This window comes from Pseudophryne corroboree, chromosome 4 (assembly GCF_028390025.1).
Source record: "Pseudophryne corroboree isolate aPseCor3 chromosome 4, aPseCor3.hap2, whole genome shotgun sequence".
NCBI lineage: Eukaryota > Metazoa > Chordata > Amphibia > Anura > Myobatrachidae > Pseudophryne > Pseudophryne corroboree.
In genome coordinates this window covers 742,306,831-742,331,573 of record NC_086447.1, presented here as the reverse complement: position 1 = coordinate 742,331,573, position 24,743 = coordinate 742,306,831, and the positions used below count along the sequence as shown (strand labels likewise).

Genomic DNA, 24,743 nt, shown 5'->3' with positions numbered 1-24,743 from the left:
AAATAGACAGAGCATTTATTCTGGAGCTTAGTAAACAAATGTCTCTTTGAGCATCCCTCATATATAAAGCAGCATCTTTGATATGCTCTAGAGTCATTTGAATGGAATCCTTACCTAGGGTTTCAAATTCCGTAGATAAGGAATCTGTCCATGCCGCGACAGCACTACACACCCAGGCCGATGCCATAGCCGGTATAACAATAGTACCTGAATGAGTGTAAATGTGCTTCATGGTAACCTCCTGCTTACGATCAGCAGGATCCTTGAGGGAAGCTGTATCCTGAGAAGGCAGTGCCACCTTCTTGGATAAGCGTGTCAGCGCCTTGTCTACCTTCGGCGAAGATTCCCATTGTATCCTGTCCTTTTGTGGAAAGGGATACGCCATAAGCATCCTTTTGGAAACTTGTAGTCTCCTATCTGGAGATTCCCAAGCCTTTTCGCACAATTCGCTTAGCTCAAATGAGGACGGAAAAGTGACCTCAGGCTTTTTCCCTTTATACATGTGTACCCTCGTGTCAGGGACAGGGGGTTCCTCAGTGATATGCCAAACCTCTTTAATGGCCATAATCATGTAACGAATACCTTTCGCCACCTTTGGCTGTAATTTTGCATCATCATAATCGACACTAGAGTCAGTCTCTGTGTCGGTATCTGTGTCAGTGATCTGGGATATGGTGCGTTTTTGAGACCCCGAAGGTCCTGGTGCCACAGGGACAGGCATGGTCTAACTACCTGACTGATCCCTAGCTTCAGCCTTGTCTAATCGTTTATGCAGTAAATTTACATTTGCATTCAAGACATTCCACTTATCCACCCAGTCCGGTGTCGGCGTTGCCGACGGCGACCTGACCATCATGCACTCCCCCTCCTCCTTAGGTGAGCCTTCCTCGTCAAACATGTCGACACACACGTACCGACACACTTTACACACACAGGGAATCTCTTTTCTGAAGACAGGTTCCCCTTGAGGCCCTTTGGAGAGACAGAGAGAGAGTATGCCAGCACACACCCCAGCGCTATATGACCCTGGAGAAAAACACAGAATGTTTACCCAGTAGCGCTGCTGTAGTGTATAAACGCCAATAATGTGCCCCCCCTCTACTTTAAAAACCCCCTTTCGCCGTGTGTCAAGCAGGGGAAAGTCCGGGGTGTTTCCTCTCAGCGGTGCTGTGTAGAGAAAATGGCGCTGGTGAGTGCTGCGGGAGAAGCCCCGCCCCCTCGGCGGTGGGCTTCTATCCTGCTCAAACATATAAAAAAATGACGGGGGCTCTTTTATATACATGTACAGTGCCCACCTGTACATGTATATACTCTTTTGCCTTAGGAGAGGTGTTTTATTGCTGCCCAGGGCGCTCCCCCCCTGCGCCCTGCACCCTTACAGTGACCGGAGTGTGTGAGGTGTAGCGGAGCAATGACGCACAGCTGCAGTGCTGTGCGTTACCTCTGTGAAGCACCGAAGGCTTCTGCCGCCTGAGACGTCTTCTGTCTTCATTTCTTCTGGCTCTGTGAGGAGAACGGCGGCGCGGCTCTGGGGTGAACGCCCAGGACGAACCTATGTTCATTCCCTCTGGAGTTAATGGTGTCCAGTAGCCGAGGAAGCAGAGCCTAACATTTAAGTAGGTCTGCTCCTCTCTCCTCAGTCCCTCGATGCAGGGAGCCTGTTGCCAGCAGTGCTCCCTGAAAAAGAGAAAAAATCCTAACAAAAATGCTTTCTAAACAGGAAACTCAGGAGAGCTCCCTGCAGTGCACCCATTCTCCTCTGGGCACAGTCTAAAACTGAGGTCTGGAGGAGGGGCATAGAGGGATGAGCCAGTGCACACCCAGAATCCAAAGTCTTTCTTAAAGTGCCCTATCTCCTGCGGAGCCCGTCTATTCCCTATGGTCCTTACGGAGTCCCCAGCGTCCTCTAGGACGTTAGAGAAAATAGGATTTTAATTACCTACCGGTAAATCTTTTTCTCGTAGTCCGTAGAGGATACTGGGGTCCACATTAGTACTATGGGGTATAGACGGGTCCACCAGGAGCCTTGGGCACATTAAGAAATCAATAGTGTGCACTGGCTCCTCCCTCTATGTCCCTCCTACCAGAAATCTAGAAACTGTGCCCGAGGAGACGGACATATCCTGAGCAAGGATGTAACAGAACAGTGGTGAGATTCGAACCAGCACACACAAAAAAAGAGGAAAGCCATGCTAACCAAAACTGGCAGGAACAGCAACAGCTGAACCAACAATATTACTTAATGAAGTAACAGGGCAGGAAACACGAAGCACTGGGCGGGCGCCCAGTATCCTCTACGGAATACGAGAAAAGGATTTACCGGTAGGTAATTAAAATCCTATTTTCTCTTATGTACTAGAGGATACTGGGGTCCACATTAGTACCATGGGGATGTACCAAAGCTCCCAAACCTGGTGGGAGAATGCTGAGGTTCCTGCAGAACTGATTGGACCTTCAGTTTGGTCAAAGTATCGAACTTGTAGAACTTAGCAAACGTGTTTGAATCCGACCATGTAGCTGCTTGGCAGAGCTGTAAAGCCGAGACAGCTGACCTAGTAGAGTGGGCCTGTACTTTAGGAACCAGCAATCCAGCTGTAGAATAAGCATGCTGGATAGTAAGTCTGATCCAGCGAGCAATAGACTGCTTTGAAGCAGGACACCCAATTTTCTTGGGATCATAGAGAACAAACAGAGTCAGATTTCCTGTGATGAGCTGTCATCTTCACGTAGATCTTCAAAGCCCTCACAACTGCCAGGGACTTTGAGGTAGCAGAGGTGTCAGTAAGCACTGGAACCACAATAGGTTAGTTGATATGAAACGCAGACACCACCTTAGGAAGAAATTGCTGATGAGTTCTGAGTTCAGCTCGATCCTCATAAAAAAATCAAATAGGGGCTTCTGTGAGACAACGCCCCTAGTTCGGACATACACCTTGCGGAAGCCAAGGCCAACAGTGTAACAGTCTTCCACGTAAGAAACTTAATGTCAACCTCCTGTAAAGGCTCAAACCAGTCCGATTGCAGAAACTGCAACACCACGTTAAGATCCCAAGGTAACGTGGGAGGCACAAAGGGCGGTTGAATGTGCAGAACACCCTTCAAGAACGTCTGAACCTCAGGGAGGGAAGCCAATTATTTATGGAAGAAAATGGACAAGGCCGAAATCAGGACTTTCAAGGAGCCCAAACTAGGCCCACATCCACACCTCACTGTAGAATAAGGAGAAAACGTCCCAGTTGAAATTCCACTGCAGGAAATTTCCTGTTTTCATACCACGAGACATATTTTTTCCAAATACGGTGGTAATGTTTAGACGTTACCCTTTTCCTAGCTTGGATCAGGGTTGGAATAACCTTGTTCAGAATGCCTTTCTGGGCTAAAATCTGCCGCTCAACTTCCATGCCGTCAAAGGTAGCCGCGGTAAGTCTTGATAGACGAACGGCCCCTGCTGCAGAAGATCCTCTCGCAGAGGCAGAGGCCACAGGTCCTCCAGGAGCAACTCCAGTAGATCCGCGTACCCGGCCCTTCTCGGCCAATCTGGAGCAATGAGAATTGCTTAAACCTTTTTCCTTTTTATTCTTTTGAGAATTCTTGGGATCAGTGGAAGAGGTGGGTACAAGTAAAACAACTGGTAGACCCATGGAGTCACCAGAGCGTCCAGCGCCACTGCTTATGGGTCCCTCGACCTGTAACAATAGCGCTTTAGCTTCTTGTTGAGACGAGAGGCCATCATGTCTATCTGTGGAATTCCCCACAGACTTGTTAAGGACTCGAACACCTGCGGGTGAAGGCCCCACTCTCCTGGGTGGAGGTCGTGTCTGCTGAGGAAGTCCGCTTCCCAGTTGTCTACTCCCGGAATGAAGATTGCTGACAGCGCCACCACGTTTCTTTCTGCCCAGAGGAGAATTTTTGTTACCTCTGACATTGCAGCTCTGCTCTTCGTTTCACCCTGTCGGTTTATGTACGTTACTGCTGTCACATTGTCCGACTGAACCTGAATGGCTTGATCTTAAAGAAAATACGAAGCTAGTAGAAGGGCGTTGTATATGGCCCTTAGTTCCAGAATGTTGATCGGAAGAATAGCTTCCTGACTTGACCATTTTCCTTGGAACTGTTCCCCTTGGGTGACTGCTCACCAACTTCTGAGGCTTGCGTCCGTGGTTAGCAGAATCCAATTTTGAATTCCGAACAGTCGACCCTCGGTCAGGTGAGAAGTCTGGAGCCACCACAGAAGAGAAATCCTGGCTTTTGGTGACAAACGTATATGTGAAGATGTGATCCGGACCATTTGTTCAACAGAACCAGCTGGAATGGCCTTGCATGAAACCTTCCGTACTGCAGAGCCTCGTAAGAGGCTACCATCTTCCCCAGAAGGTGAATGCACAGATACCGATATCCGGGTTGGTGTTAGGACAACCCGAACCATTGACTGGATTACTAATGCCTTTTCCAAAGGAAGGAACACTTTTGTTCCTCCGTATCCCGGATCATTCCTAGGAACGGAAGCCTCCGTGTTGGTTCCAGGTGGGATTTTGGCAGGTTCAGAGTCCACCCGTGTTCGTGGAGAAGTCGGGTTGAGAGGGAAATGCTATCCAAAAACCTCTCCCTGGAAGGCGCTTTTATCAGCAGGTCGTCCAGGTATGGTATTATGTTCACTCCCTGCTTGCGGAAGATAAATATCATCTCTGCCATTACCTTGGTGAATACCCTCGGTGCCGTGGAGAGGCCAAATGGCAGGGCCTAAAACTTGTAGTGACAGTCCTGCAGTGCAAACCTTAGATACGCCTGATGAGGCGGCCAAATCGGAATGTGAAGGTAAGCATCCTTGATGTCCAGAGACACGAGGAATTCCTCCTCCTCCAGACCGGAGATCACCGCTCTCAGAGACTCCATATTGAATTTGAACACCCTTAAATACGGGTTCAGAGATTTGAGGTTGAGAATGGGCCTCACCGAACCGTCTGCTTTTGGTACCAAACACAGGTTGGAGTAATAACCCTTGTTTTGTAGTCGAAGTGGAACTGGGACAATGACCTGAGTCTGAACCAGTTTTTGAATTGCTGATTGTAAAGTCACACTTGCTTACAGAGAAGCTGGTAAGCCTGATTTGAAGAATCTGTGAGGTGGGAGTTCCTGAAACTCCAGTAGGGGTGGCGGCGTGCTGCGGGAGGGTACGCTGCGCCGTGGTGTGGCTTGCCAGTAACTCCCTCAGGAGCTCAGTGTCCTGTCAGCGGAGAAACGGAACCATTAACTCTTCAGGAAGTTGGGCCGTTCTCCCCCCTAAGTCCCATGAAGCAGGCAGGCTGGTGCCAATCAGACCTGCCTGAAAACAACAAACAGAAAATAAACGCAGAAAACTCTTCAGGAGCTTCCTATGGGCACATTTTCTAGACTGTCTGGTAGGAGAGGCATAGAGGGAGGAGCCAGTGCGCACTATTGATTTCTTAAAGTGTCCAAGGCTCCTAGTGGACCCGTCTATACCCCATGGTACTAATGTGAACCCCAGTATCCTCTAGGACGTAAGAGAAATTAGAGAAACTGAATGGTTGGTACTTTATCTCTCTCCAAGATTTGATTACTCTCCCCCTCTATACTAACACAACAGAATATAACCTACAGATGTGTCCACATACAACTATCCTCATAATTTGGCATGCCAAAGACTGCAACTATGCAGCGACATAGACTAGATATACATCTTATTGGCATCACTAAATGACAAAATGACAATGCATGGTTACCCTGGTCCCCTGCGCTGACAATGCATGCTACTGCTGTGTGTGACACTAACCTGTGTAATAAGGACTGATAGAAGGGCGCTACTCGATGCTTAGGAGTAGATGTATTAAGCCTGGAGAAGTGATAAAGCAGTGATAAGTGGAAGGTGATAACGGACAAGCCAATCAGCTCCTAACTGTAATATTTCAAACCCGTAATGATTGGCCGGTGCGTTATCACCTTGCGCTTATCACTGCTTTATCACTTCCCCAGGATTAATACATCTGCCCTACTTAATGCCCTGCATCACAATGCTTAATCTGTGATTATTTACTAATTCCTTTGCGATAAAAATACTAATCCTAAATTCCTAGTACACTACTAACTGACTTTGTATGCAGCTACGATACCAGTAAGATGCTAAATGTAGGGAAAAGTATGAAAGTCTTGGAATCACTAACCATAGCAGTGCTTAATACCCCTTCCAGACATGCATCAAAATCCTGGATTTATGCATGTGAACGCGTGTCAACCCGGGATTTTGGTATGTCTGAACGCAAACGACCCCCTTCTCTCGACCAGGATCATGGAGCTCAGACCCGGGAATTTGCCAGTGTGCTTTACCAGGGAATTTCCCGGGTCTGATGTTTGAAAGGGATATTAGTCACACCATGAGTCTTAAGGTGCATATAGTCCATATCGGAAGTAAATACAGTGCATATCGCACCATGTGTATGCACCTCGCAATGCCGATGCGCAGTCCCAAGGGATCGGCATCGCAAGGAAATATATTGGGTGCAAGAAAGGCCAATACTGGCTATATCAGAGGCTCATGCCTCCGGTGTCAATATAGTCAGTATCGGCCGCTGCATGGGTCGCACCGTGTGTACAGCGCATTAGATAGATGTATGATGACACAACTGTAAATATATACATATTTCCAAATGGCAGCAATCAGTGTTTTACTTCTCTGTTTACTGAATACATTTCACTGTTCATATATATTAGTTATGACTTTGGGATAGTATCAGATACAGGACAATGGATTTTAAACAAACATCTTCAGAGCAGACTAATAAATGATGGACGCTAACAATCAGGAGTATACGTATGTCATGCTGAAAGTAAGTGTAACAGTACATTTGTGGTTATATGCACTGTGGGCACAAAGAGTTATAGGATTTCAATTAAATGTACCAAAATATTTATGACCTACCTGTATGTGATGTTTACGTGCGTCCCTGGTTCATCCCTTTCCCAGATCAATGCAACTCTCTCTGGGCACTGATGGACATGCTTGTCTAGGCAATTCACTGTAAAGGGAACACAGGATGTGGCTTTAGTATACTTACAGTGTGTTTACAAAGAGAGATATAGATGTAGCCATGCTCATCAAGCCTGCGGCTCGGCGGTACCAGCACACTGGCCAAGGCGCAGGTGCGACTTAGTATGCCAGGCTACGGATTAGTACGCCACCCATGTATTCCTATGGGCGGGCGTACTTAGACGCATGCATGTGTCCTAGTCATGGGAACACTTGCTGCACCTAGACTGGCGCGAATACAGCAAGCTGCAGCCTGGATGAGCGTGGCTATATCTGTATAACTATGTTATACACTTCTTTCCACTGGAGTATTTCAGCAAATGCATACACTGTATTATGGAGACTTTATAAAAATGTAATGTGTTCCATGGTGAAACACAGAGATGTAATTAACAATCCTCCCAACTGGTCCGATTTTAGTGAGACAGTCCCATATTTTGGGGCGCTGTATTGCTGTCCTGTGATATGTGTGCGTGTGTGTGTGTGTGGGGGGGGGGGGGTGAGGGAGGAATTGGGAGACCCCTCTTACAAGCTGCTCTGTTTAGTAAATGGCGCTCGATATAGTTCAAGTAAAAAACAATCACCAGATCTGTCCTCCAGGAAGTTCAAGGGATTTTACTTGTTTGGCTTCAAAACAATCTTCTATGGAGTCGCACTTACATAGTCCAATGAGTCCAATACGGATGAAATCACTTGTCACTAAATAGAAAATCCAAACCCACACATCATAGCATAATCTGTGTGTAACTAATGCTGTATGTTATCTTGTAGATCACCGGTCATGTGTTATCTAATATAAACACCACTCCAGTAAAAGACGTGATCTTTACAAGAAACCCAGTGATAGGGAAAACCGTGCACTGTATATAGGGACCCTTTTTGTCATCTGCTCACTATAATAATTTTGTAATTGAACACGTATAACTTTTTTTTCTCAGGTGCAAAATTAGCCAATGCTCCTTGTAAGGAATCTATAAACATACAAAGTAGGTCATATGAACGAGCATTTACGTGTTTCGAAACGCGTTGGGGAAGTGGGATAAGATTGCAGTATCTGCAAGGTAGGCCCATAGATTTATACCCTTGGTTCCATCCTAGTCTGCAGGGTGCTGCATTGCTTGTTACATCTACTGTATGTCAGGTGGTAAAGGCACTCCTAGTCATGTTTTATTAAATGCTTGTTCATATAACTTGCTTTGTACATTTATATATTCCTTTTGGTGGGCATTGGTTAATATTGCACCTGAGGAAATGAAACTGTTACGTGCTCAGTTACAAGACTTGTTATAGTAAGCAGATGACCAAAAGGGACGGGGTACCTATGTCTATATACATCTACACAGGATGGTTTTCCCTATCACTGGGTTTCTTGGAAAGATCACGTCTTTTACTGGAGTGGTGTTTATATTAGATAACACATGACCGGGGATCTACAAGATAACATACAGCATTAGTTACACACAGATTATGCTATGATGTGTGGGTTTGGATTTTCTATTTAGTGACAAGTGATTTAATCCGTATTGGACTCATTGGACTATGCAAGTGCGACTCCATCAAAGATCATTATGAAGATAAACAAGGAAAATCCCTTGAATTTCCTGGAGGCTAGAACTGGTGAATAGATGTTTTTTGCTTGAACTTTTACTTGTAGTGTCTTCTGCACAGTGTCAGCCTGGGAAATGAAGGGACCACTGGTTGAATGCTGTGGTAGGGGCCCATGCTTATTGGTGCGGCCATCCACCATAGAGGCTTGGCTAACTATTAGAGAATGCATAGTCTGGGCCAGTGTGTATATATATATATATATATATATATATATATATATATATATAGATAGTTTTGTGCAGTCCGGCACTCCCAGTAATGCAATTACAATGGCCCAGGTACCCTCCGCAGCATGGTATGGATATAAACAAAGAAAGAACGGAGGCACTCCAGGACTTGTATAATCAAAATCCGTGTATTAAAGGCATCACAAACAGTGTAGTACCCATATATATAGTAATATATAGTAAATACTGCTAGTGCATGCATGATCATTTATCAGTTTAATTACAGCAATGCACTGTAGTGAATACACCATAGTCCTGTGCAGTGTAATTTAACATATGTACAGCATAATGTATAATTTGAGTGCAGAGTGTAAAACCTGAACCCTAGAGGAGGGGATGTGCTTCAGGTAGTGGGGCCGACAGGTGGTTTTCACTGTACCCCTATGGTCCAGTCTGACTCTGGTTTTGCAGATATGGGTGAAACAAATATGGATATGAGTATCACCACATACAAGCAACTACTATAACTTTAAACTTGTGTATTATAAAGAATATTGTACTCACTACCTCAAAAGCAAAAGGAATTGCCCTTAGAGTTCAATGACCTGTTTGGAAACATTTAGTCTACGGCCGGCCGTATACTGTATACATACAGTGTGATTTATCTATACATTTGTAACCAGCATTTCCTTATCTCATGAGAATACTTCAGCTGTTAAGATGTAGCATATAGCCATATCAATCACCTACCAATTTATTAACATGTTTGGAATTGATGATTAAACACAATTTGCAATGTGATAATGACAATTACAGCTTGCATTTAACATACTGTAGGTTCCAGAGACATAGCTTAGGAAAAAGACCTGTCCCGGGGTTAGAAGCTTACTAAGAGCTACTGCTATAGCTTTGCTTCCAGATTCAGGCCCGACTCACCTACTGAGCATGCATGGCCATCTCGCTAGCATGCCTATGAGAAGCGCTCCCCCAGATCCCTCTCGAAGAAAAAATGCTAAAGATTAGCCCACAGGCTACTATGGGCTAACACCATCTGAGGATGGTGTTAGCTGACGGGGCCAAGTTCTGGAAAGCTTTGCATCCAGAACTTGGTCAATTTGACTGTTTAGCAGTTCCCATAGTTCCCTCCTGTAGGGTCTGGTTTTGCCGTTGGAAATCGAGAGACCGCAGCAGTTAAGGGAGACATCGGATGTGGTCCTTCCATCTTACATCGAGGGGATACTTACCTTTTGTGGGGGATTTCCCGCAATATAATAATAAAAATGCCCTTGTATGTCTGCTGTTAGTAATGTTCCTTATAATGCTAGGTTTACCAAACAGAACAGCAGGGGTGTCTGAATCCTCGCAGTAGCACACTATGGTGATTGAGAAACACAGGAGGGGTGTCTGAATCCTTACAGTAGCACACTGTGGTGATTGAGAAACACAGGAGGGGTGTCTGAATCCTTGCAGTAGCACACTGTGGTGATTGAGAAACACATGAGGGGTGTCTGAATCCTTCCAGTAGCACACTGTGGTGATTGAGAAACACAGGAGGGGTGTCTGAATCCTCGCAGTGGCACACTGTGGTGATTGAGAAACACATGAGGGGTGTCTGAATCCTCGCAGTAGCACACTGTGGTGATTGAGAAACACAGGAGGGGTGTCTGAATCCTCGCAGTAGCACACTGTGGTGATTGAGAAACACATGAGGGGTGTCTGAATCCTCGCAGTAGCACACTGTGGTGATTGAGAAACACAGGAGGGGTGTCTGAATCCTCGCAGTAGCACACTGTGGTGATTGAGAAACACAGGAGGGGTGTCTGAATCCTTCCAGTAGCACACTGTGGTGATTGAGAAACACATGAGGGGTGTCTGAATCCTCGCAGTAGCACACTGTGGTGATTGAGAAACACAGGAGGGGTGTCTGAATCCTTGCAGTAGCACACTGTGGTGATTGAGAAACACATGAGGGGTGTCTGAATCCTCGCAGTAGCACACTGTGGTGATTGAGAAACACAGGAGGGGTGTCTGAATCCTCACAGTAGCACACTGTGGTGATTGAGAAACACAGGAGGGGTGTCTGAATCCTTCCAGTAGCACACTGTGGTGATTGAGAAACACATGAGGGGTGTCTGAATCCTTGCAGTAGCACACTGTGGTGATTGAGAAACACAGGAGGGGTGTCTGAATCCTCCTCGCAGTAGCACACTGTGGTGATTGAGAAACACAGGAGGGGTGTCTGAATCCTCCTCGCAGTAGCACACTGTGGTGATTGAGAAACACATGAGGGGTGTCTGAATCCTTGCAGTAGCACACTGTGGTGATTGAGAAACACAGGAGGGGTGTCTGAATCCTTCCAGTAGCACACTGTGGTGATTGAGAAACACATGAGGGGTGTCTGAATCCTTGCAGTAGCACACTGTGGTGATTGAGAAACACAGGAGGGGTGTCTGAATCCTTCCAGTAGCACACTGTGGTGATTGAGAAACACAGGAGGGGTGTCTGAATCCTCCTTGCAGTAGCACACTGTGGTGATTGAGAAACACATGAGGGGTGTCTGAATCCTTGCAGTAGCACACTGTGGTGATTTAGAAACACATGAGGGGTGTCTGAATCCTTCCAGTAGCACACTGTGGTGATTGAGAAACACAGGAGGGGTGTCTGAATCCTCGCAGTAGCACACTGTGGTGATTGAGAAACACAGGAGGGGTGTCTGAATCCTCGCAGTAGCACACTGTGGTGATTGAGAAACACAGGAGGGGTGTCTGAATCCTCACAGTAGCACACTGTGGTGATTGAGAAACACAGGAGGGGTGTCTGAATCCTTCCAGTAGCACACTGTGGTGATTGAGAAACACAGGAGGGGTGTCTGAATCCTCGCAGTAGCACACTGTGGTGATTGAGAAACACAGGAGGGGTGTCTGAATCCTTGCAGTAGCACACTGTGGTGATTGAGAAACACAGGAGGGGTGTCTGAATCCTCGCAGTAGCACACTGTGGTGATTGAGAAACACAGGAGGGGTGTCTGAATCCTTCCAGTAGCACACTGTGGTGATTGAGAAACACAGGAGGGGTGTCTGAATCCTCGCAGTAGCACACTGTGGTGATTGAGAAACACAGGAGGGGTGTCTGAATCCTCGCAGTAGCACACTGTGGTGATTGAGAAACACAGGATGGGTGTCTGAATCCTCCTTGCAGTAGCACCCTGTGGTGATTGAGAAACACAGGAGGGGTGTCTGAATCCTCCTCGCAGTAGCACACTGTGGTGATTGAGAAACACATGAGGGGTGTCTGAATCCTTGCAGTAGCACACTGTGGTGATTGAGAAACACAGGAGGGGTGTCTGAATCCTTCCAGTAGCACACTGTGGTGATTGAGAAACACATGAGGGGTGTCTGAATCCTTGCAGTAGCACACTGTGGTGATTGAGAAACACAGGAGGGGTGTCTGAATCCTTCCAGTAGCACACTGTGGTGATTGAGAAACACAGGAGGGGTGTCTGAATCCTCCTTGCAGTAGCACACTGTGGTGATTGAGAAACACATGAGGGGTGTCTGAATCCTTGCAGTAGCACACTGTGGTGATTGAGAAACACAGGAGGGGTGTCTGAATCCTCGCAGTAGCACACTGTGGTGATTGAGAAACACAGGAGGGGTGTCTGAATCCTTCCAGTAGCACACTGTGGTGATTGAGAAACACAGGAGGGGTGTCTGAATCCTCGCAGTAGCACACTGTGGTGATTGAGAAACACATGAGGGGTGTCTGAATCCTTCCAGTAGCACACTGTGGTGATTGAGAAACACAGGAGGGGTGTCTGAATCCTTGCAGTAGCACACTGTGGTGATTGAGAAACACAGGAGGGGTGTCTGAATCCTTGCAGTAGCACACTGTGGTGATTGAGAAACACAGGAGGGGTGTCTGAATCCTTGCAGTAGCACACTGTGGTGATTGAGAAACACAGGAGGGGTGTCTGAATCCTCGCAGTAGCACACTGTGGTGATTGAGAAACACAGGAGGGGTGTCTGAATCCTCGCAGTAGCACACTGTGGTGATTGAGAAACACAGGAGGGGTGTCTGAATCCTTCCAGTAGCACACTGTGGTGATTGAGAAACACAGGAGGGGTGTCTGAATCCTCGCAGTAGCACACTGTGGTGATTGAGAAACACAGGAGGGGTGTCTGAATCCTTCCAGTAGCACACTGTGGTGATTGAGAAACACAGGAGGGGTGTCTGAATCCTCGCAGTAGCACACTGTGGTGATTGAGAAACACAGGATGGGTGTCTGAATCCTCCTTGCAGTAGCACACTGTGGTGATTGAGAAACATATGAGGGGTGTCTGAATCCTCGCAGTAGCACACTGTGGTGATTGAGAAACACAGGATGGGTGTCTGAATCCTCGCAGTAGCACACTGTGGTGATTGAGAAACACATGAGGGGTGTCTGAATCCTTCCAGTAGCACACTGTGGTGATTGAGAAACACATGAGGGGTGTCTGAATCCTTGCAGTAGCACACTGTGGTGATTGAGAAACACAGGAGGGGTGTCTGAATCCTTTCAGTAGCACACTGTGGTGATTGAGAAACACAGGAGGGGTGTCTGAATCCTCGCAGTAGCACACTGTGGTGATTGAGAAACACAGGAGGGGTGTCTGAATCCTCGCAGTAGCACACTGTGGTGATTGAGAAACACATGAGGGGTGTCTGAATCCTTCCAGTAGCACACTGTGGTGATTGAGAAACACAGGAGGGGTGTCTGAATCCTCGCAGTGGCACACTGTGGCGACTGAGAACCCTAATTGCAGCCTAACCCTGTGCCATATAAAAATGCTTGTACCCACCAGGAGCACTGATTTCTGCCAATATGCCTACATTTTCGCCAAAGCAAGATGAGGGGATTTGCAGGCAGCACAGGCCAAGGAAGCAGTCGGGCATTTTTGCTAAGTGGGGATTCGTCACAACATTGCGCCTAGTTTTACAAAGTAACAAATTTAGGGTGGTATTCAATTTTTCTCGCCCCCATTCATACTCGCCGGACGCTATTCAATTGTTTTTGCAGACAGGTGCAATATCATAATTTCAGCTTGCTACCCCCCCGGGGGTGGCGAGTTGAAATGCACGGAGAGTGACTGGTTTGGGTGCCCAAACAGGACTTTTCAAGTCGCGCCCATTAGTTTAGTAGGGTATAGCCACTTTACACGGCTAAACCCGACTGCTATGGTCACGATAGGGGTAATAACGGGGGATAACTGAATATCGCCCCTCAATCTCCCGTCACTTTAGATGGGAGATCGGGCGTGATATATCAATTGAATATCGAATACAGATCCCCAAAAGACAGGGGAAGGACAAAAGAAACCAGGTATACTTTGTGGTGCACTCTACCCAACTGACAATTTTTGCATAAGATTTCACAGAAATGTATATCCTCCGTAATATTAGTAAGTGTTGGTTTAAATGCCTATAATGGGCATTTAAACCAACACTTACTAATATTACGGAGGATATACATTTCTGTGAAATCTTATGCAAAAATTGTCAGTTGGGTAGAGTGCACCACAAAGTATACCTGGTTTCTTTTGTCCTTCCCCTCTCTTGGGGATCTGTATTTTATAGTCTCATTCAAACCAGGTGGTAGCACCTTTTGGAGCCTTTATATACATTTGCAAACTCCCAAAATTAGGGTCCGATAGGATATAATAAAAGGCATCCCAACTTTGTAATTAAAACTGTTATCAATTTATCTTGGTGCGGGTTACCCCCCAGTATCTGGCAGGATTGTTTTACCTGACCAGCACTGGAACTTTTGGAATCAATTGAATATCGCCCTTAGACTTTGATGTGGCGTTTACAATTTTCTACTGTACGCTCCAGAAGATTTTTTTCACATCTATGCATACAGTATCTATACTATTTCAAGAAGTATCTTCCAAGAACAACTTTTATTGGGATATATTTTGTGTCTTCCAGTTGGACCTTTGCAGTAAGCAAATTACTGGGCGCGCTTTGACTAAAGTAGTCAAAACCTCAAAGTACATAAAAGTTCCAGAAGTAATAAAGACACAATGGGGTTTATTTATTAAGCACCGCTTTCCAGTATGTTTATGGCTAGAATGTAAGAGGGCAATTTTATGGCTAGAATTTTAAGAGGGCAATGTTTGTATTAGCAAAGAACAGTAAATAAACTCAAATGTCTCCTTACTTTAATGATTCAGTAATACATAAGTAAAGCTATAACAAGCATACATTTAGTACAAAACCAGTAAAATGTAAACATATAACGGATTGTTATAGAGTGTTAGCATGTTGTTGACGTTTCACTCTTACCACATACAGAGTGTAACTACAATTACTATGAAAATACTACTTGCCCTTACACAAAGACTATACACTGCAAACTATTAAAGGAAAAGTGGTAGATATAAACCAATAATAAATAGACCCTAATTGAAATAAAATATAAGGAGCCATTTGCTCTATATATCACTATAAGGAACAGAAACACTTAGGGGGCCATTCCGAGTTGATCGCACGCTGCGACTTTTTGCAGCCCGTGCGATCAACTAGACGCAGCCTATGGGGGAGAGTATTTTTGCATAGCAAGGCTGCGATCGCTTGTGCAGCCGAGCTATGCAAAAACATTTTGTGCAGTTTAGGAGTAGGTCCTGACTTACTCACCCACTGCGATCACTTCAGCCTGTCAGGTCCCGGAATTGACGTCAAACATCCGCCCTCCGAACACCTGGACACTCCTGCGTTTTCAACTCCACTCCCAGAAAACGGTCAGTTGCCACCCCGGAACGCCTTCCTCCTGTCAATCACGGCAGTGATCGTTTTCTTCTTTAATTCAGTCGCTGCTCGGGGTTCCCCGTCGCCGGGCAGCACATTCTGGACCCATTCGCACGGCTGCAAAAAAAAGCAGTGTGCGAACGGGTCGGAATGACTCCCACAATTTTTATAATTTTATTCACATTTTTGTACTTTTCTTAAATATTTTTGCATAGTAATAAGTGTACGAACTAGGATACAAATTCAAAGCACTTAAATGAATTGTAGAAATTAACTGTAGTTTTACGATTCTTTTATATACTACCCTAATAGAACATTCTAATTAAAGGTGTCTTGGTTGAGCAATTGCATTGGAGTAATAATCACAATACATACTTCTGGGTGCCCAATAACGGAATATATTTTCTTGTTTTTGTTCTAGCAAATAGCATATTAGCTGTAACTACCCTTTAACTTGATATTAACACAGGGCGGTATCCTATTGCCGGCATTACTTTACTACACGGAAAAATGGGCTTTTTAGCCCGATGGTATTATTAGGCTATCCAAAACACATGGGATCCGGGATAAGTTCCTGGACCAATTTGTTATCATGGAAAAACGGGTTTTTAAGGGCTGGTTATCGGGGATGCAATACATAATGCCAGATAAGTGCTGGCTAGCAGGACTAATTGGATAGCCCCTGGGGGATCCATAAGCCGAGGTTATTTACTGTGGTTAACAGAATACCCCTCATAGAATGTCTAATGTTAAATGGTTGAAACTGCAGCCGAGTGGAATCCAACCATAGCAGTATTATAATCTTCCTGGCCTGTCCCGTGTACTGATATAAATGGAGTGTAGAGTTCCCCCTAGGATTGGGGCAGGGCAGGGCGCTTAGGTGCGGGTCTGGTAGTGTACTTGAAAAGGGGGCGTGGCAGGCATCACTATTGGGGGAGGTCCAGCCTAGCACCTACGGTGGTGCTGGGCTTCACCCAAGCGCTCCCTTTAATGTGAATAGATGCCGTTCACATGCGCAAGGCATTTATTCACGTGGTAGAGGCATGGCAAGCTGTTTTAGCAGGGCGTTGCTAAATGGGCAGGCTGCATTTTTCCCTTTAAAAATTGGGCAGGGCACCACGCCCTGCTAAAACAGCCTAGCGAGAATACTAGGAGTGTGAAAAGTTAATGTACAAATAATTTCATAAGAAAAAGAATAGATTAGTTATCACCTAGTTTAAAAATCTATATGGATGACAGGTTGACTAGCTCAAAGTTCATTTGCTAATATTTTGAAAGTTTCAAGTATAACTCTCATACATATCATTTCCCATCTTTGTGGTTTTTAATTTTACTTAAAATTGGACTGTATAGACCAGTGGTCAGGGACAGGGGTAAATTACCCCAAATTGGGGTAAAAATGAAATTCCTGGGGGTAATGGACGGTTGTGCTGCCGAGACACAGCCCTGTCCAGCACCAGCCGGCTCGCAATGTGACGTGCTGATGTCACACCGCGCTTCCTCCTGCCTGCCCTGCGATCCTGGCTACCCTGTGCCGTGTTCCTGGCCGCAGTGTGACATGCTGATGTCACACCATGCTCCCTCACGCCCACCCGTCCTGCTCTGTCCTGTCCTCCTGCCCGCGTCCGCCAACCCACACACAGAACTTGAAGTGTTCTGTGGCTGACCGCTGACGGAGTTCCGCAGGATCAGACAGTGGCCCCCATAACAGTGGGAAATTCCCACTGACATTACTGAGGTGAGGATGTGACCATCTGTCTCCTAAAAGTCGTGTGCGCCCCCCTTCCCCCCTCATCCATCTTTCTTACATTCATTCTGGTGTTTTGGGGAGAAAGTGTTAAAAATAATTGGCAAACAAAAAAAAAAAAAAAAGAATAATAATAATAAAAATAATAATAATAATAATAATAATATTATATATATATATATATATATATATATATCCTTTGTAGAAGAGCCGCACTCACATGTCGTTAGTAATCACAGTAGCTGGGGTGCAGAATCCAGGAACAGGTCCAATCTGAACAAAGTTCCACAATACATGTGCGCAAATGAGGATGCACTCACCAGACTTCTCCAGAAAATGATAAACTTTAATCCAGACAGCACATAGATTGACTGGGTGCCTCCTCTCACTAGAGGCAGGGATAGGAATAAGCTGTTACTGAAACGCGAGGCATATTGGAACCATTTCTTGGGGACAATGTCACCAAAAGGACTCAATGAACAGAATCCATTACACATGTTTTTGTGACTTGGCATCAGTTGATGCCAATGCTAGTCTGACTTTTTATCAAGCCTTTAGTGTTCTCTATTTTTTTTTTTTTATGCATTTTTTGACAGTGCAGGGGTGTTCAGTTCATTGAGTGATCCACAAGTCATGTCCTTTGATCCTTTCTTGTTTTGTTTTTTGATTGCATTTATATGTATTCCACTAGGTGTATATGCATCTTGTGGTGCGATATCATCTTGTGGTTTTTTCTTTTATTTGTTTGTTTTCTTGGGGTATATGTTCAGCACTATGTTTGTTTTTAAATATATATACCTGTTTCGCTCTGACCATTATTCTGATGGGTGCCTGTGTGCCACTGGTGCAGCCCGCCTAGTAACCCCACTAATGAATGAGACACCTTATTTACCCTGGTAGCTAGGTGGTAAGGTTGGTCCTCGTTTACTTTGTCCTACGCTGATTTGCCTCATATGCGGGAGGTGTACAGCCATGTTTTTTAATCTGAGGTTTATTTTATTTGAACTTTTGTTTGTAACTTGGTATTTTCAGTCCTGTCACTAGCGGGGTATATGTTGCCATGTAACCTCTATGCGTATCCTTTAGATCTTCTCATTATGCAAGTACATTGACCGAGGCACTCTCTAGTTACGCTAGAGTATAATACTTAAACGAGGGGAGTACATAATTAGGTCTATTTAGATTCATCAGCTTATCACTGTTACCTGGTTACGAGTGATCGGAAGTGACGCGCAGCAGTCAATCTGGGTGGCAGCTTAGGCATTACAGGTTGCTAGGCAACCTATCTATTCATCTTGGCTATCTATTTGTCTTATATGCGCAGCTGTTGTGGAGACCATATCGGTTCCACACTCTTGCGCACTCCGATACACTGAGGCTGTTTACATTACTCACGATGCTGTTACCAAGTAACGCCGGACCGGAAGTGACACGCGGCACACAGGAAGTGCCGTGCGTGTCACTGTCCCAGCGTGCGTTCCACACACGGGGCTAGACTCCCTTTGTGGCTATAAGTAGTTGTTCTTAAGCTGTTGTGTGTGTAGGTTTGGCTAGCGCTATCTGTGTGCATTTGGCTTTGTCTTGAGTTAGCAGTTTAGTGATGGTTAGCTTGTCTTTGCTGCTAATTGGGTGACTGTGGGGCGTGGCTGCACGAGTGGTATATATGGTCTCATTATTCAGGACAGTGCTAGGAAGATGGCAACCTGGTAATTTGGTCGAAACGTTGACCTTCTTTTTGTGACTATGTGCTGTCTGGATTAAAGTTTATCGTTTTCTGGAGAAGTCTGGTGAGTGCATCCTTATTTGCGCACATTATATATATATATATATATATATATAATTTTATTTTTTTTATTTTTTTTTATTTTTTTTATCGCCAACGGACGGGGTGTGCGATGGGGAGCAATGTCTCCCTGTTATGCACACCAGTGCCAGCAGGAAAGTACTGGTGTCAGAACTGTTATGCACTCCAGTGTCTGCAGGAATGTACTGGTGTTTGAACTGTTATGCAAAACAGATGGACTCACAGACAAACTGGGGGATATGACATAACGTACACAGAAGGTGATAGGGCAACAAAATACACACAAAGTGAACAGAGAAGCCCAGAGGCCAAGGAACCGGGTATCTCCCTTGTATTAGAACTGCTAAGATGGAAAAAGCAAGATGTTGTGTTTTAATACGTAGAGCACCCGAAATGCTGTTGCTAAGGGCAACAGCAAAACCCTAAAGGGTTACCAACGGGTGTGGCAGTAAACTCCTTGGTCAGAGATGGAATGATAGACACAAGGAGAATCTCCACAATCCTAATTCTCACTTGCAGTGCACAGGTTTTAGCTTACTGCCACTAAACTGACCCCTGACACCTAGCACAGTGAGACAGGATTAGACAGGCAAGTCTTAGAATACAGCCGCAAACTTGCTAAGTTCACAGAGTAGTAACAGAACCCCAGCAAGCTAAATGACTGACTCCAGTCTTACTGCTAGGTCTGGATTGGCAGAGTGTAATACCAAATTCCCAGGCCTATTTGCAGTAAGCAACAAACAAATACAAAGCTACACAGTACTGGCTAACGTTCATGAACTGACTAACCAACAAAGATTCAGCAGCATCTGCTTACCCTGAAAAGAGGCCTTATAAAGCAGGTGCTGTCCACGCCCCACTCAGACCTCACAGACTGTGAGCACAAAAACCAGCACCGGATCCCCTGCCGTGCACAGAGCCTATAACCACTGCACAGCAAAAGACCCGAACCGGAGTATCAGCTGCGCTCAGGTTACTCCACTAGCACTTGTCTCCCGGTTGCCATGACGACGTGGCAGCACAGGGCAGGAGACCCTAACAGTACCCCCCCTCTGACGAGGGGTCAAAGAACCCCTACCACCGGGTTTATCGGGGAACTGCGAGAAGAAAGAGCGTATCAGTCTGGGGGCATGAAGATCACAACTGCGCACCCACGACCGCTCCTCCGGGCCATACCCCTTCCAGTGCACCAAAAATGACAGCCGACCCCGAACCACCTTGGAGTCAAGAATCCTTTCAACAACAAACTCCCTCTGGCCACGTATCAGAAGAGGGGAAGGTCTTCCACTGGTAGAAGGATTACTAATCGCCCGTTTTAAAAGGGAACAATGAAATGTTTTATTGATACCCAAAGAACGGGGCAGATCTAACTGAAATGCCACCGGATTGATAACCCTGGTGATCTTATAAGGGCCGATGAACCGGGGCCCTAACTTATGAGATGGCTGTCTCAACTTCAAATTCTTGGTAGACAACCAGACGAAGTCTCCTAATTTGAAGCTGCAGGGTCTTTTCCGCTTATCAAAAACCCTTTTGGTCACTAATGACACAGACACAAGGGCTTTCTTCACTTTCCGCCAAATACCTCTAAGGACCGAAACCACAGAGGAACCACCAGGCGTGGAGTCCAGGGGGTCAAAAGAATTGGCCTTAGGATGATGCCCATACACACAAAGGAAGGGAGAGATCCCTGTAGCAGAGTGAGCCGCGTTGTTATAGGCAAACTCCGCCATGGACAGATGAGCAACCCAGTCAGTCTGACACTTGGAGACATAACACCTGAGGAACTGCTCCAAGGACTGGTTCACCCTTTCAGTCTGCCCATTAGACTGCGGATGGTAGCCTGACGACAAGCTGACAGAAATCTGGAGATCGGAACAAAATGCCCTCCAGAATTTGGCCACAAACTGGGATCCGCGGTCAGAGACCACATCAAGTGGCAACCCGTGGAGATGCACAACATGCAGCATAAATAATTCAGACAGGCGTCTGGCTGATGGCAGCCCAACCAGTGGAACGAAATGCGCCATCTTCGAAAACCTGTCAACGACAACCCAGATGGCTGTCATCCCCGAGGATTTGGGCAAGTCCACCACAAAATCCATTGAAATGTGGGTCCATGGCTTAGATGGGATAGAGAGTGGATGTAATGGGCCAACAGGAACCCCTCTAGGAGTCTTATTTCGGGCACAGATGTCACATGCCGAACCCACTGATCCACATCCTTAGCCACCGAGGGCCACCACACCGCCCTAGATAGCAACTCCCGAGTTCTGGCAATACCCGGGTGACCTGCCGACTTCTTGGCATGGAATTCCAGGAACACTCGCTGTCTTAACCTAGGAGGCACAAACAAAAGACCTACCGGAAGGTCTGGAGGAGCCTGCTCCTGTGCTCTAAGGACTAATGATAAGAGGTCCTGGGTAATGCCCACTTTAATACATGATGGGGAAACAATGGGCAACGGCTCCTCGGTGGTCTCCTGGATTGGAGCAAAACTCCGCGAGAGCGCATCAGCCTTGATGTTTTTTGACCCAGGGCGATATGTTATCAAAAAATTAAAGCGAGCAAAAAACAAAGCCCATCGTGCCTGCCTGGCATTGAGACGCTTCGCTGACTCTAAATATGCCAGATTCTTATGGTCAGTGAGAATTGAGACCACAAACTTAGCCCCCTCAAGCCAGTGTCTCCACTCCTCGAGTGCATCCTTAATAGCCAACAATTCCCGGTTACCCACGTCATAATTCATCTCGGCAGGCGAAAATTTACGGGAAAAGTAAGCACAGGGATGAAGGCGATTATCAGACACTCCCATCTGAGAAAGCACTGCCCCAATACCCATCTCAGAGGCATCCACCTCCACCACAAAAGGACGCTCTGGATCTGGGTGTCGCAGCACCTTGGCCGAAACAAATGCCCTTTTGAGACGGGCAAAAGCCGCTTTAGCCTCACAAGACCAGTGAGCAACATCCGCCCCTTTCTTAGTGAGTGCCACCAAGGGCGCCACTATAGACGAAAATCCAGCGATAAATCGTCTATAAAAATTCGCAAAGCCCAGGAAACGCTGAAGCGCCTTCAAACTAGTGGGCTGCACCCAATCCAGGACTGCCTGTACCTTGGAACCCTCCATTTGGAAACCTTCTGGGGAGATAATATATCCTAGAAATGCGATTTGCTGAACTTCAAATTCGCACTTCTCCAGCTTCGCCCCAAGCCGGTGGTCTCTGAGTTTCTGGAGGACTAAGCGTACATGCTTCCGATGTTCCTCCAGGGAATGGGAGAAGATTAGGATGTCATCTAAGTATACAACTAAGAATCTATCCAAATATTCCCTGAGCACATCATTCATGAAATCCTGGAAGACTGCCGGGGCATTACAGAGCCCAAAAGGCATCACCAAATATTCATAATGCCCTGAGTGGGTATTAAAGGCAGTCTTCCATTCATCCCCCTCTCTTATTCGGATTAGATTGTACGCACCGCGTAGGTCAATCTTAGAAAAAATGGTGGCAGTACGAAGCTGGTCAAACAAGACCGAAATGAGAGGCAGTGGGTATGAGTTTTTAATCGTGATACGGTTCAATTCCCTGAAGTCGATGCAGGGTCGCAACGAACCGTCCTTTTTACCCACGAAGAAGAACCCCGACCCAACTGGAGACTGTGAAGGTCTGATAAATCCCTTAGCCAAGTTCTCCTGAATGTACTCTGCCATAGCCTGAGTCTCAGGACGTGACAGGGAGTACAACCTGCTCTTGGGAAGCTTAGCATTTGGCAACAAATCAATGGCACAGTCATAGGGGCGATGGGGAGGTAGTACCTCTGCAACTTTTTTGGAGAACACGTCCGCAAAATCTGCATAACACCCTGGCAATCCTGGCAAACTTAGCTGCGAGAGCCTGACTGGAAGGCTCAAGCAAATCCTGAAACAATCAGTACCCCAACTAAGAATCTCCCCAGAGACCCAGTCAAATTGAGGATTGTGGGCCCTTAACCAGGGTAACCCCAACACCAATGGGGCAAAAGTACAGACAGTCACATAAAAGGACAATTTTTCAGTGTGTGGCTCCAATAAACAAAGAAATCTGGCTAGTGCAAGAGGTAATTTAACCTTGGGATAATGGTTCCCCGTTTAACCCACAAATCTCAATTTCCGATGCCAAGGGTACTAAGGGAACAGAGTGTTTCAGGGCGAATTGGCGGTCCATAAAAACCCCGTCGGCCCCACTGTCCACAAAGGCCTCAGTCTTGACAGTTTGACCGAGGATCTTCAAGGTCACCGGAATGATAAAAGTCTTCTTGGGAAATTCTGACTTCTGGCCTGACAGGATATTTCCCATCACCCTCAGGCCCTGAAGTTTTCCGGCTTTTCTGGGCATGATACTACCACATGACCTTTATTCCCACAGTACAAACACAACCCCTGCTGTCTCCTCCGCGTCTTCTCACGCGAGGAGAGGCGGGTAGCCCCAATCTGCATAGGCTCCTCAGAAAATTCCTCAGAGTCTGAGGTTCCCTTGGGAAGGAAGGAAATATCAGTCTCCCTTTCAAGCCTACGCTCTCTCAGCCGTCTATCCACCCGGATGGATAACTGCATGAGCTGATCCAAGCCATCAGGCAAGGGATATTGTACCAGTTGGTCCTTTATCTGGTTAGAAAGACCTCTTCGGTACTGGTGTCTCAGGGCTGGGTCATTCCACTGGGTATCATGGGCCAACCTCCGAAACTCCGTACAGTAAACCTCAACTGGCCTTCGCCCTTGCTTAAGGATCGAAATCTGAGCCTCGGCTGAGGCCGTCTTGTCAGGGTCATCATACAACATGCCCAGTGCCGTAAAAAAAGCATCAACACTTTTAAGCGACGGACAGTCAGGCTGCAACCCATATGCCCAGACCTGTGGGTCTCCTTGTAGCAAGGAAATCACTATGCCCACCCGCTGAATCTCCGACCCAGAAGACTGAGGCCTAAGCCGGAAGTATAGCTTGCAGCTCTCCTTGAAACAAAAGAACTGCGAGCGATCTCCAGAAAAACGATCCGGGAGATTTACTTTCGGCTCCTTAACCCCTGCAGGTGCTGCTGCTGCGGGAGCTCCGCCAGCAGCCTGGGAGGTGTGCATTTTAATGGACAAATCATTAAATTGTCGAGTCAGGACCTGCACCTGATCGACCACCTGTTGCAACATATTTTGAGGGGTATGCTCCATATTCCCACAAAATTTCAACAGGAGTATTAGGCTGCTGAATATGTTATGCACACCAGTGCCAGCAGGAAAGTACTGGTGTCAGAACTGTTATGCACTCCAGTGTCTGCAGGAATGTACTGGTGTTTGAACTGTTATGCAAAACAGATGGACTCACAGACAAACTGGGGGATATGACATAACGTACACAGAAGGTGATAGGGCAACAAAATACACACAAAGTGAACAGAGAAGCCCAGAGGCCAAGGAACCGGGTATCTCCCTTGTATTAGAACTGCTAAGATGGAAAAAGCAAGATGTTGTGTTTTAATACGTAGAGCACCCGAAATGCTGTTGCTAAGGGCAACAGCAAAACCCTAAAGGGTTACCAACGGGTGTGGCAGTAAACTCCT

General features: G+C 46.3%; 1 protein-coding gene across 1 annotated transcript in view; it reads right to left on the bottom strand.

Moving 5' to 3' along the window:
* Positions 1–24,743, bottom strand: part of ACSS1 (acyl-CoA synthetase short chain family member 1) — a 317,320-nt gene that overhangs the window by 206,672 nt on the left and 85,905 nt on the right. The window contains exon 2 of the mRNA XM_063918130.1: positions 6,935–7,031. Within this exon, the coding sequence (XP_063774200.1) occupies positions 6,935–7,031 (97 nt within the window). The remainder of the gene's footprint in view (positions 1–6,934; positions 7,032–24,743) is intronic.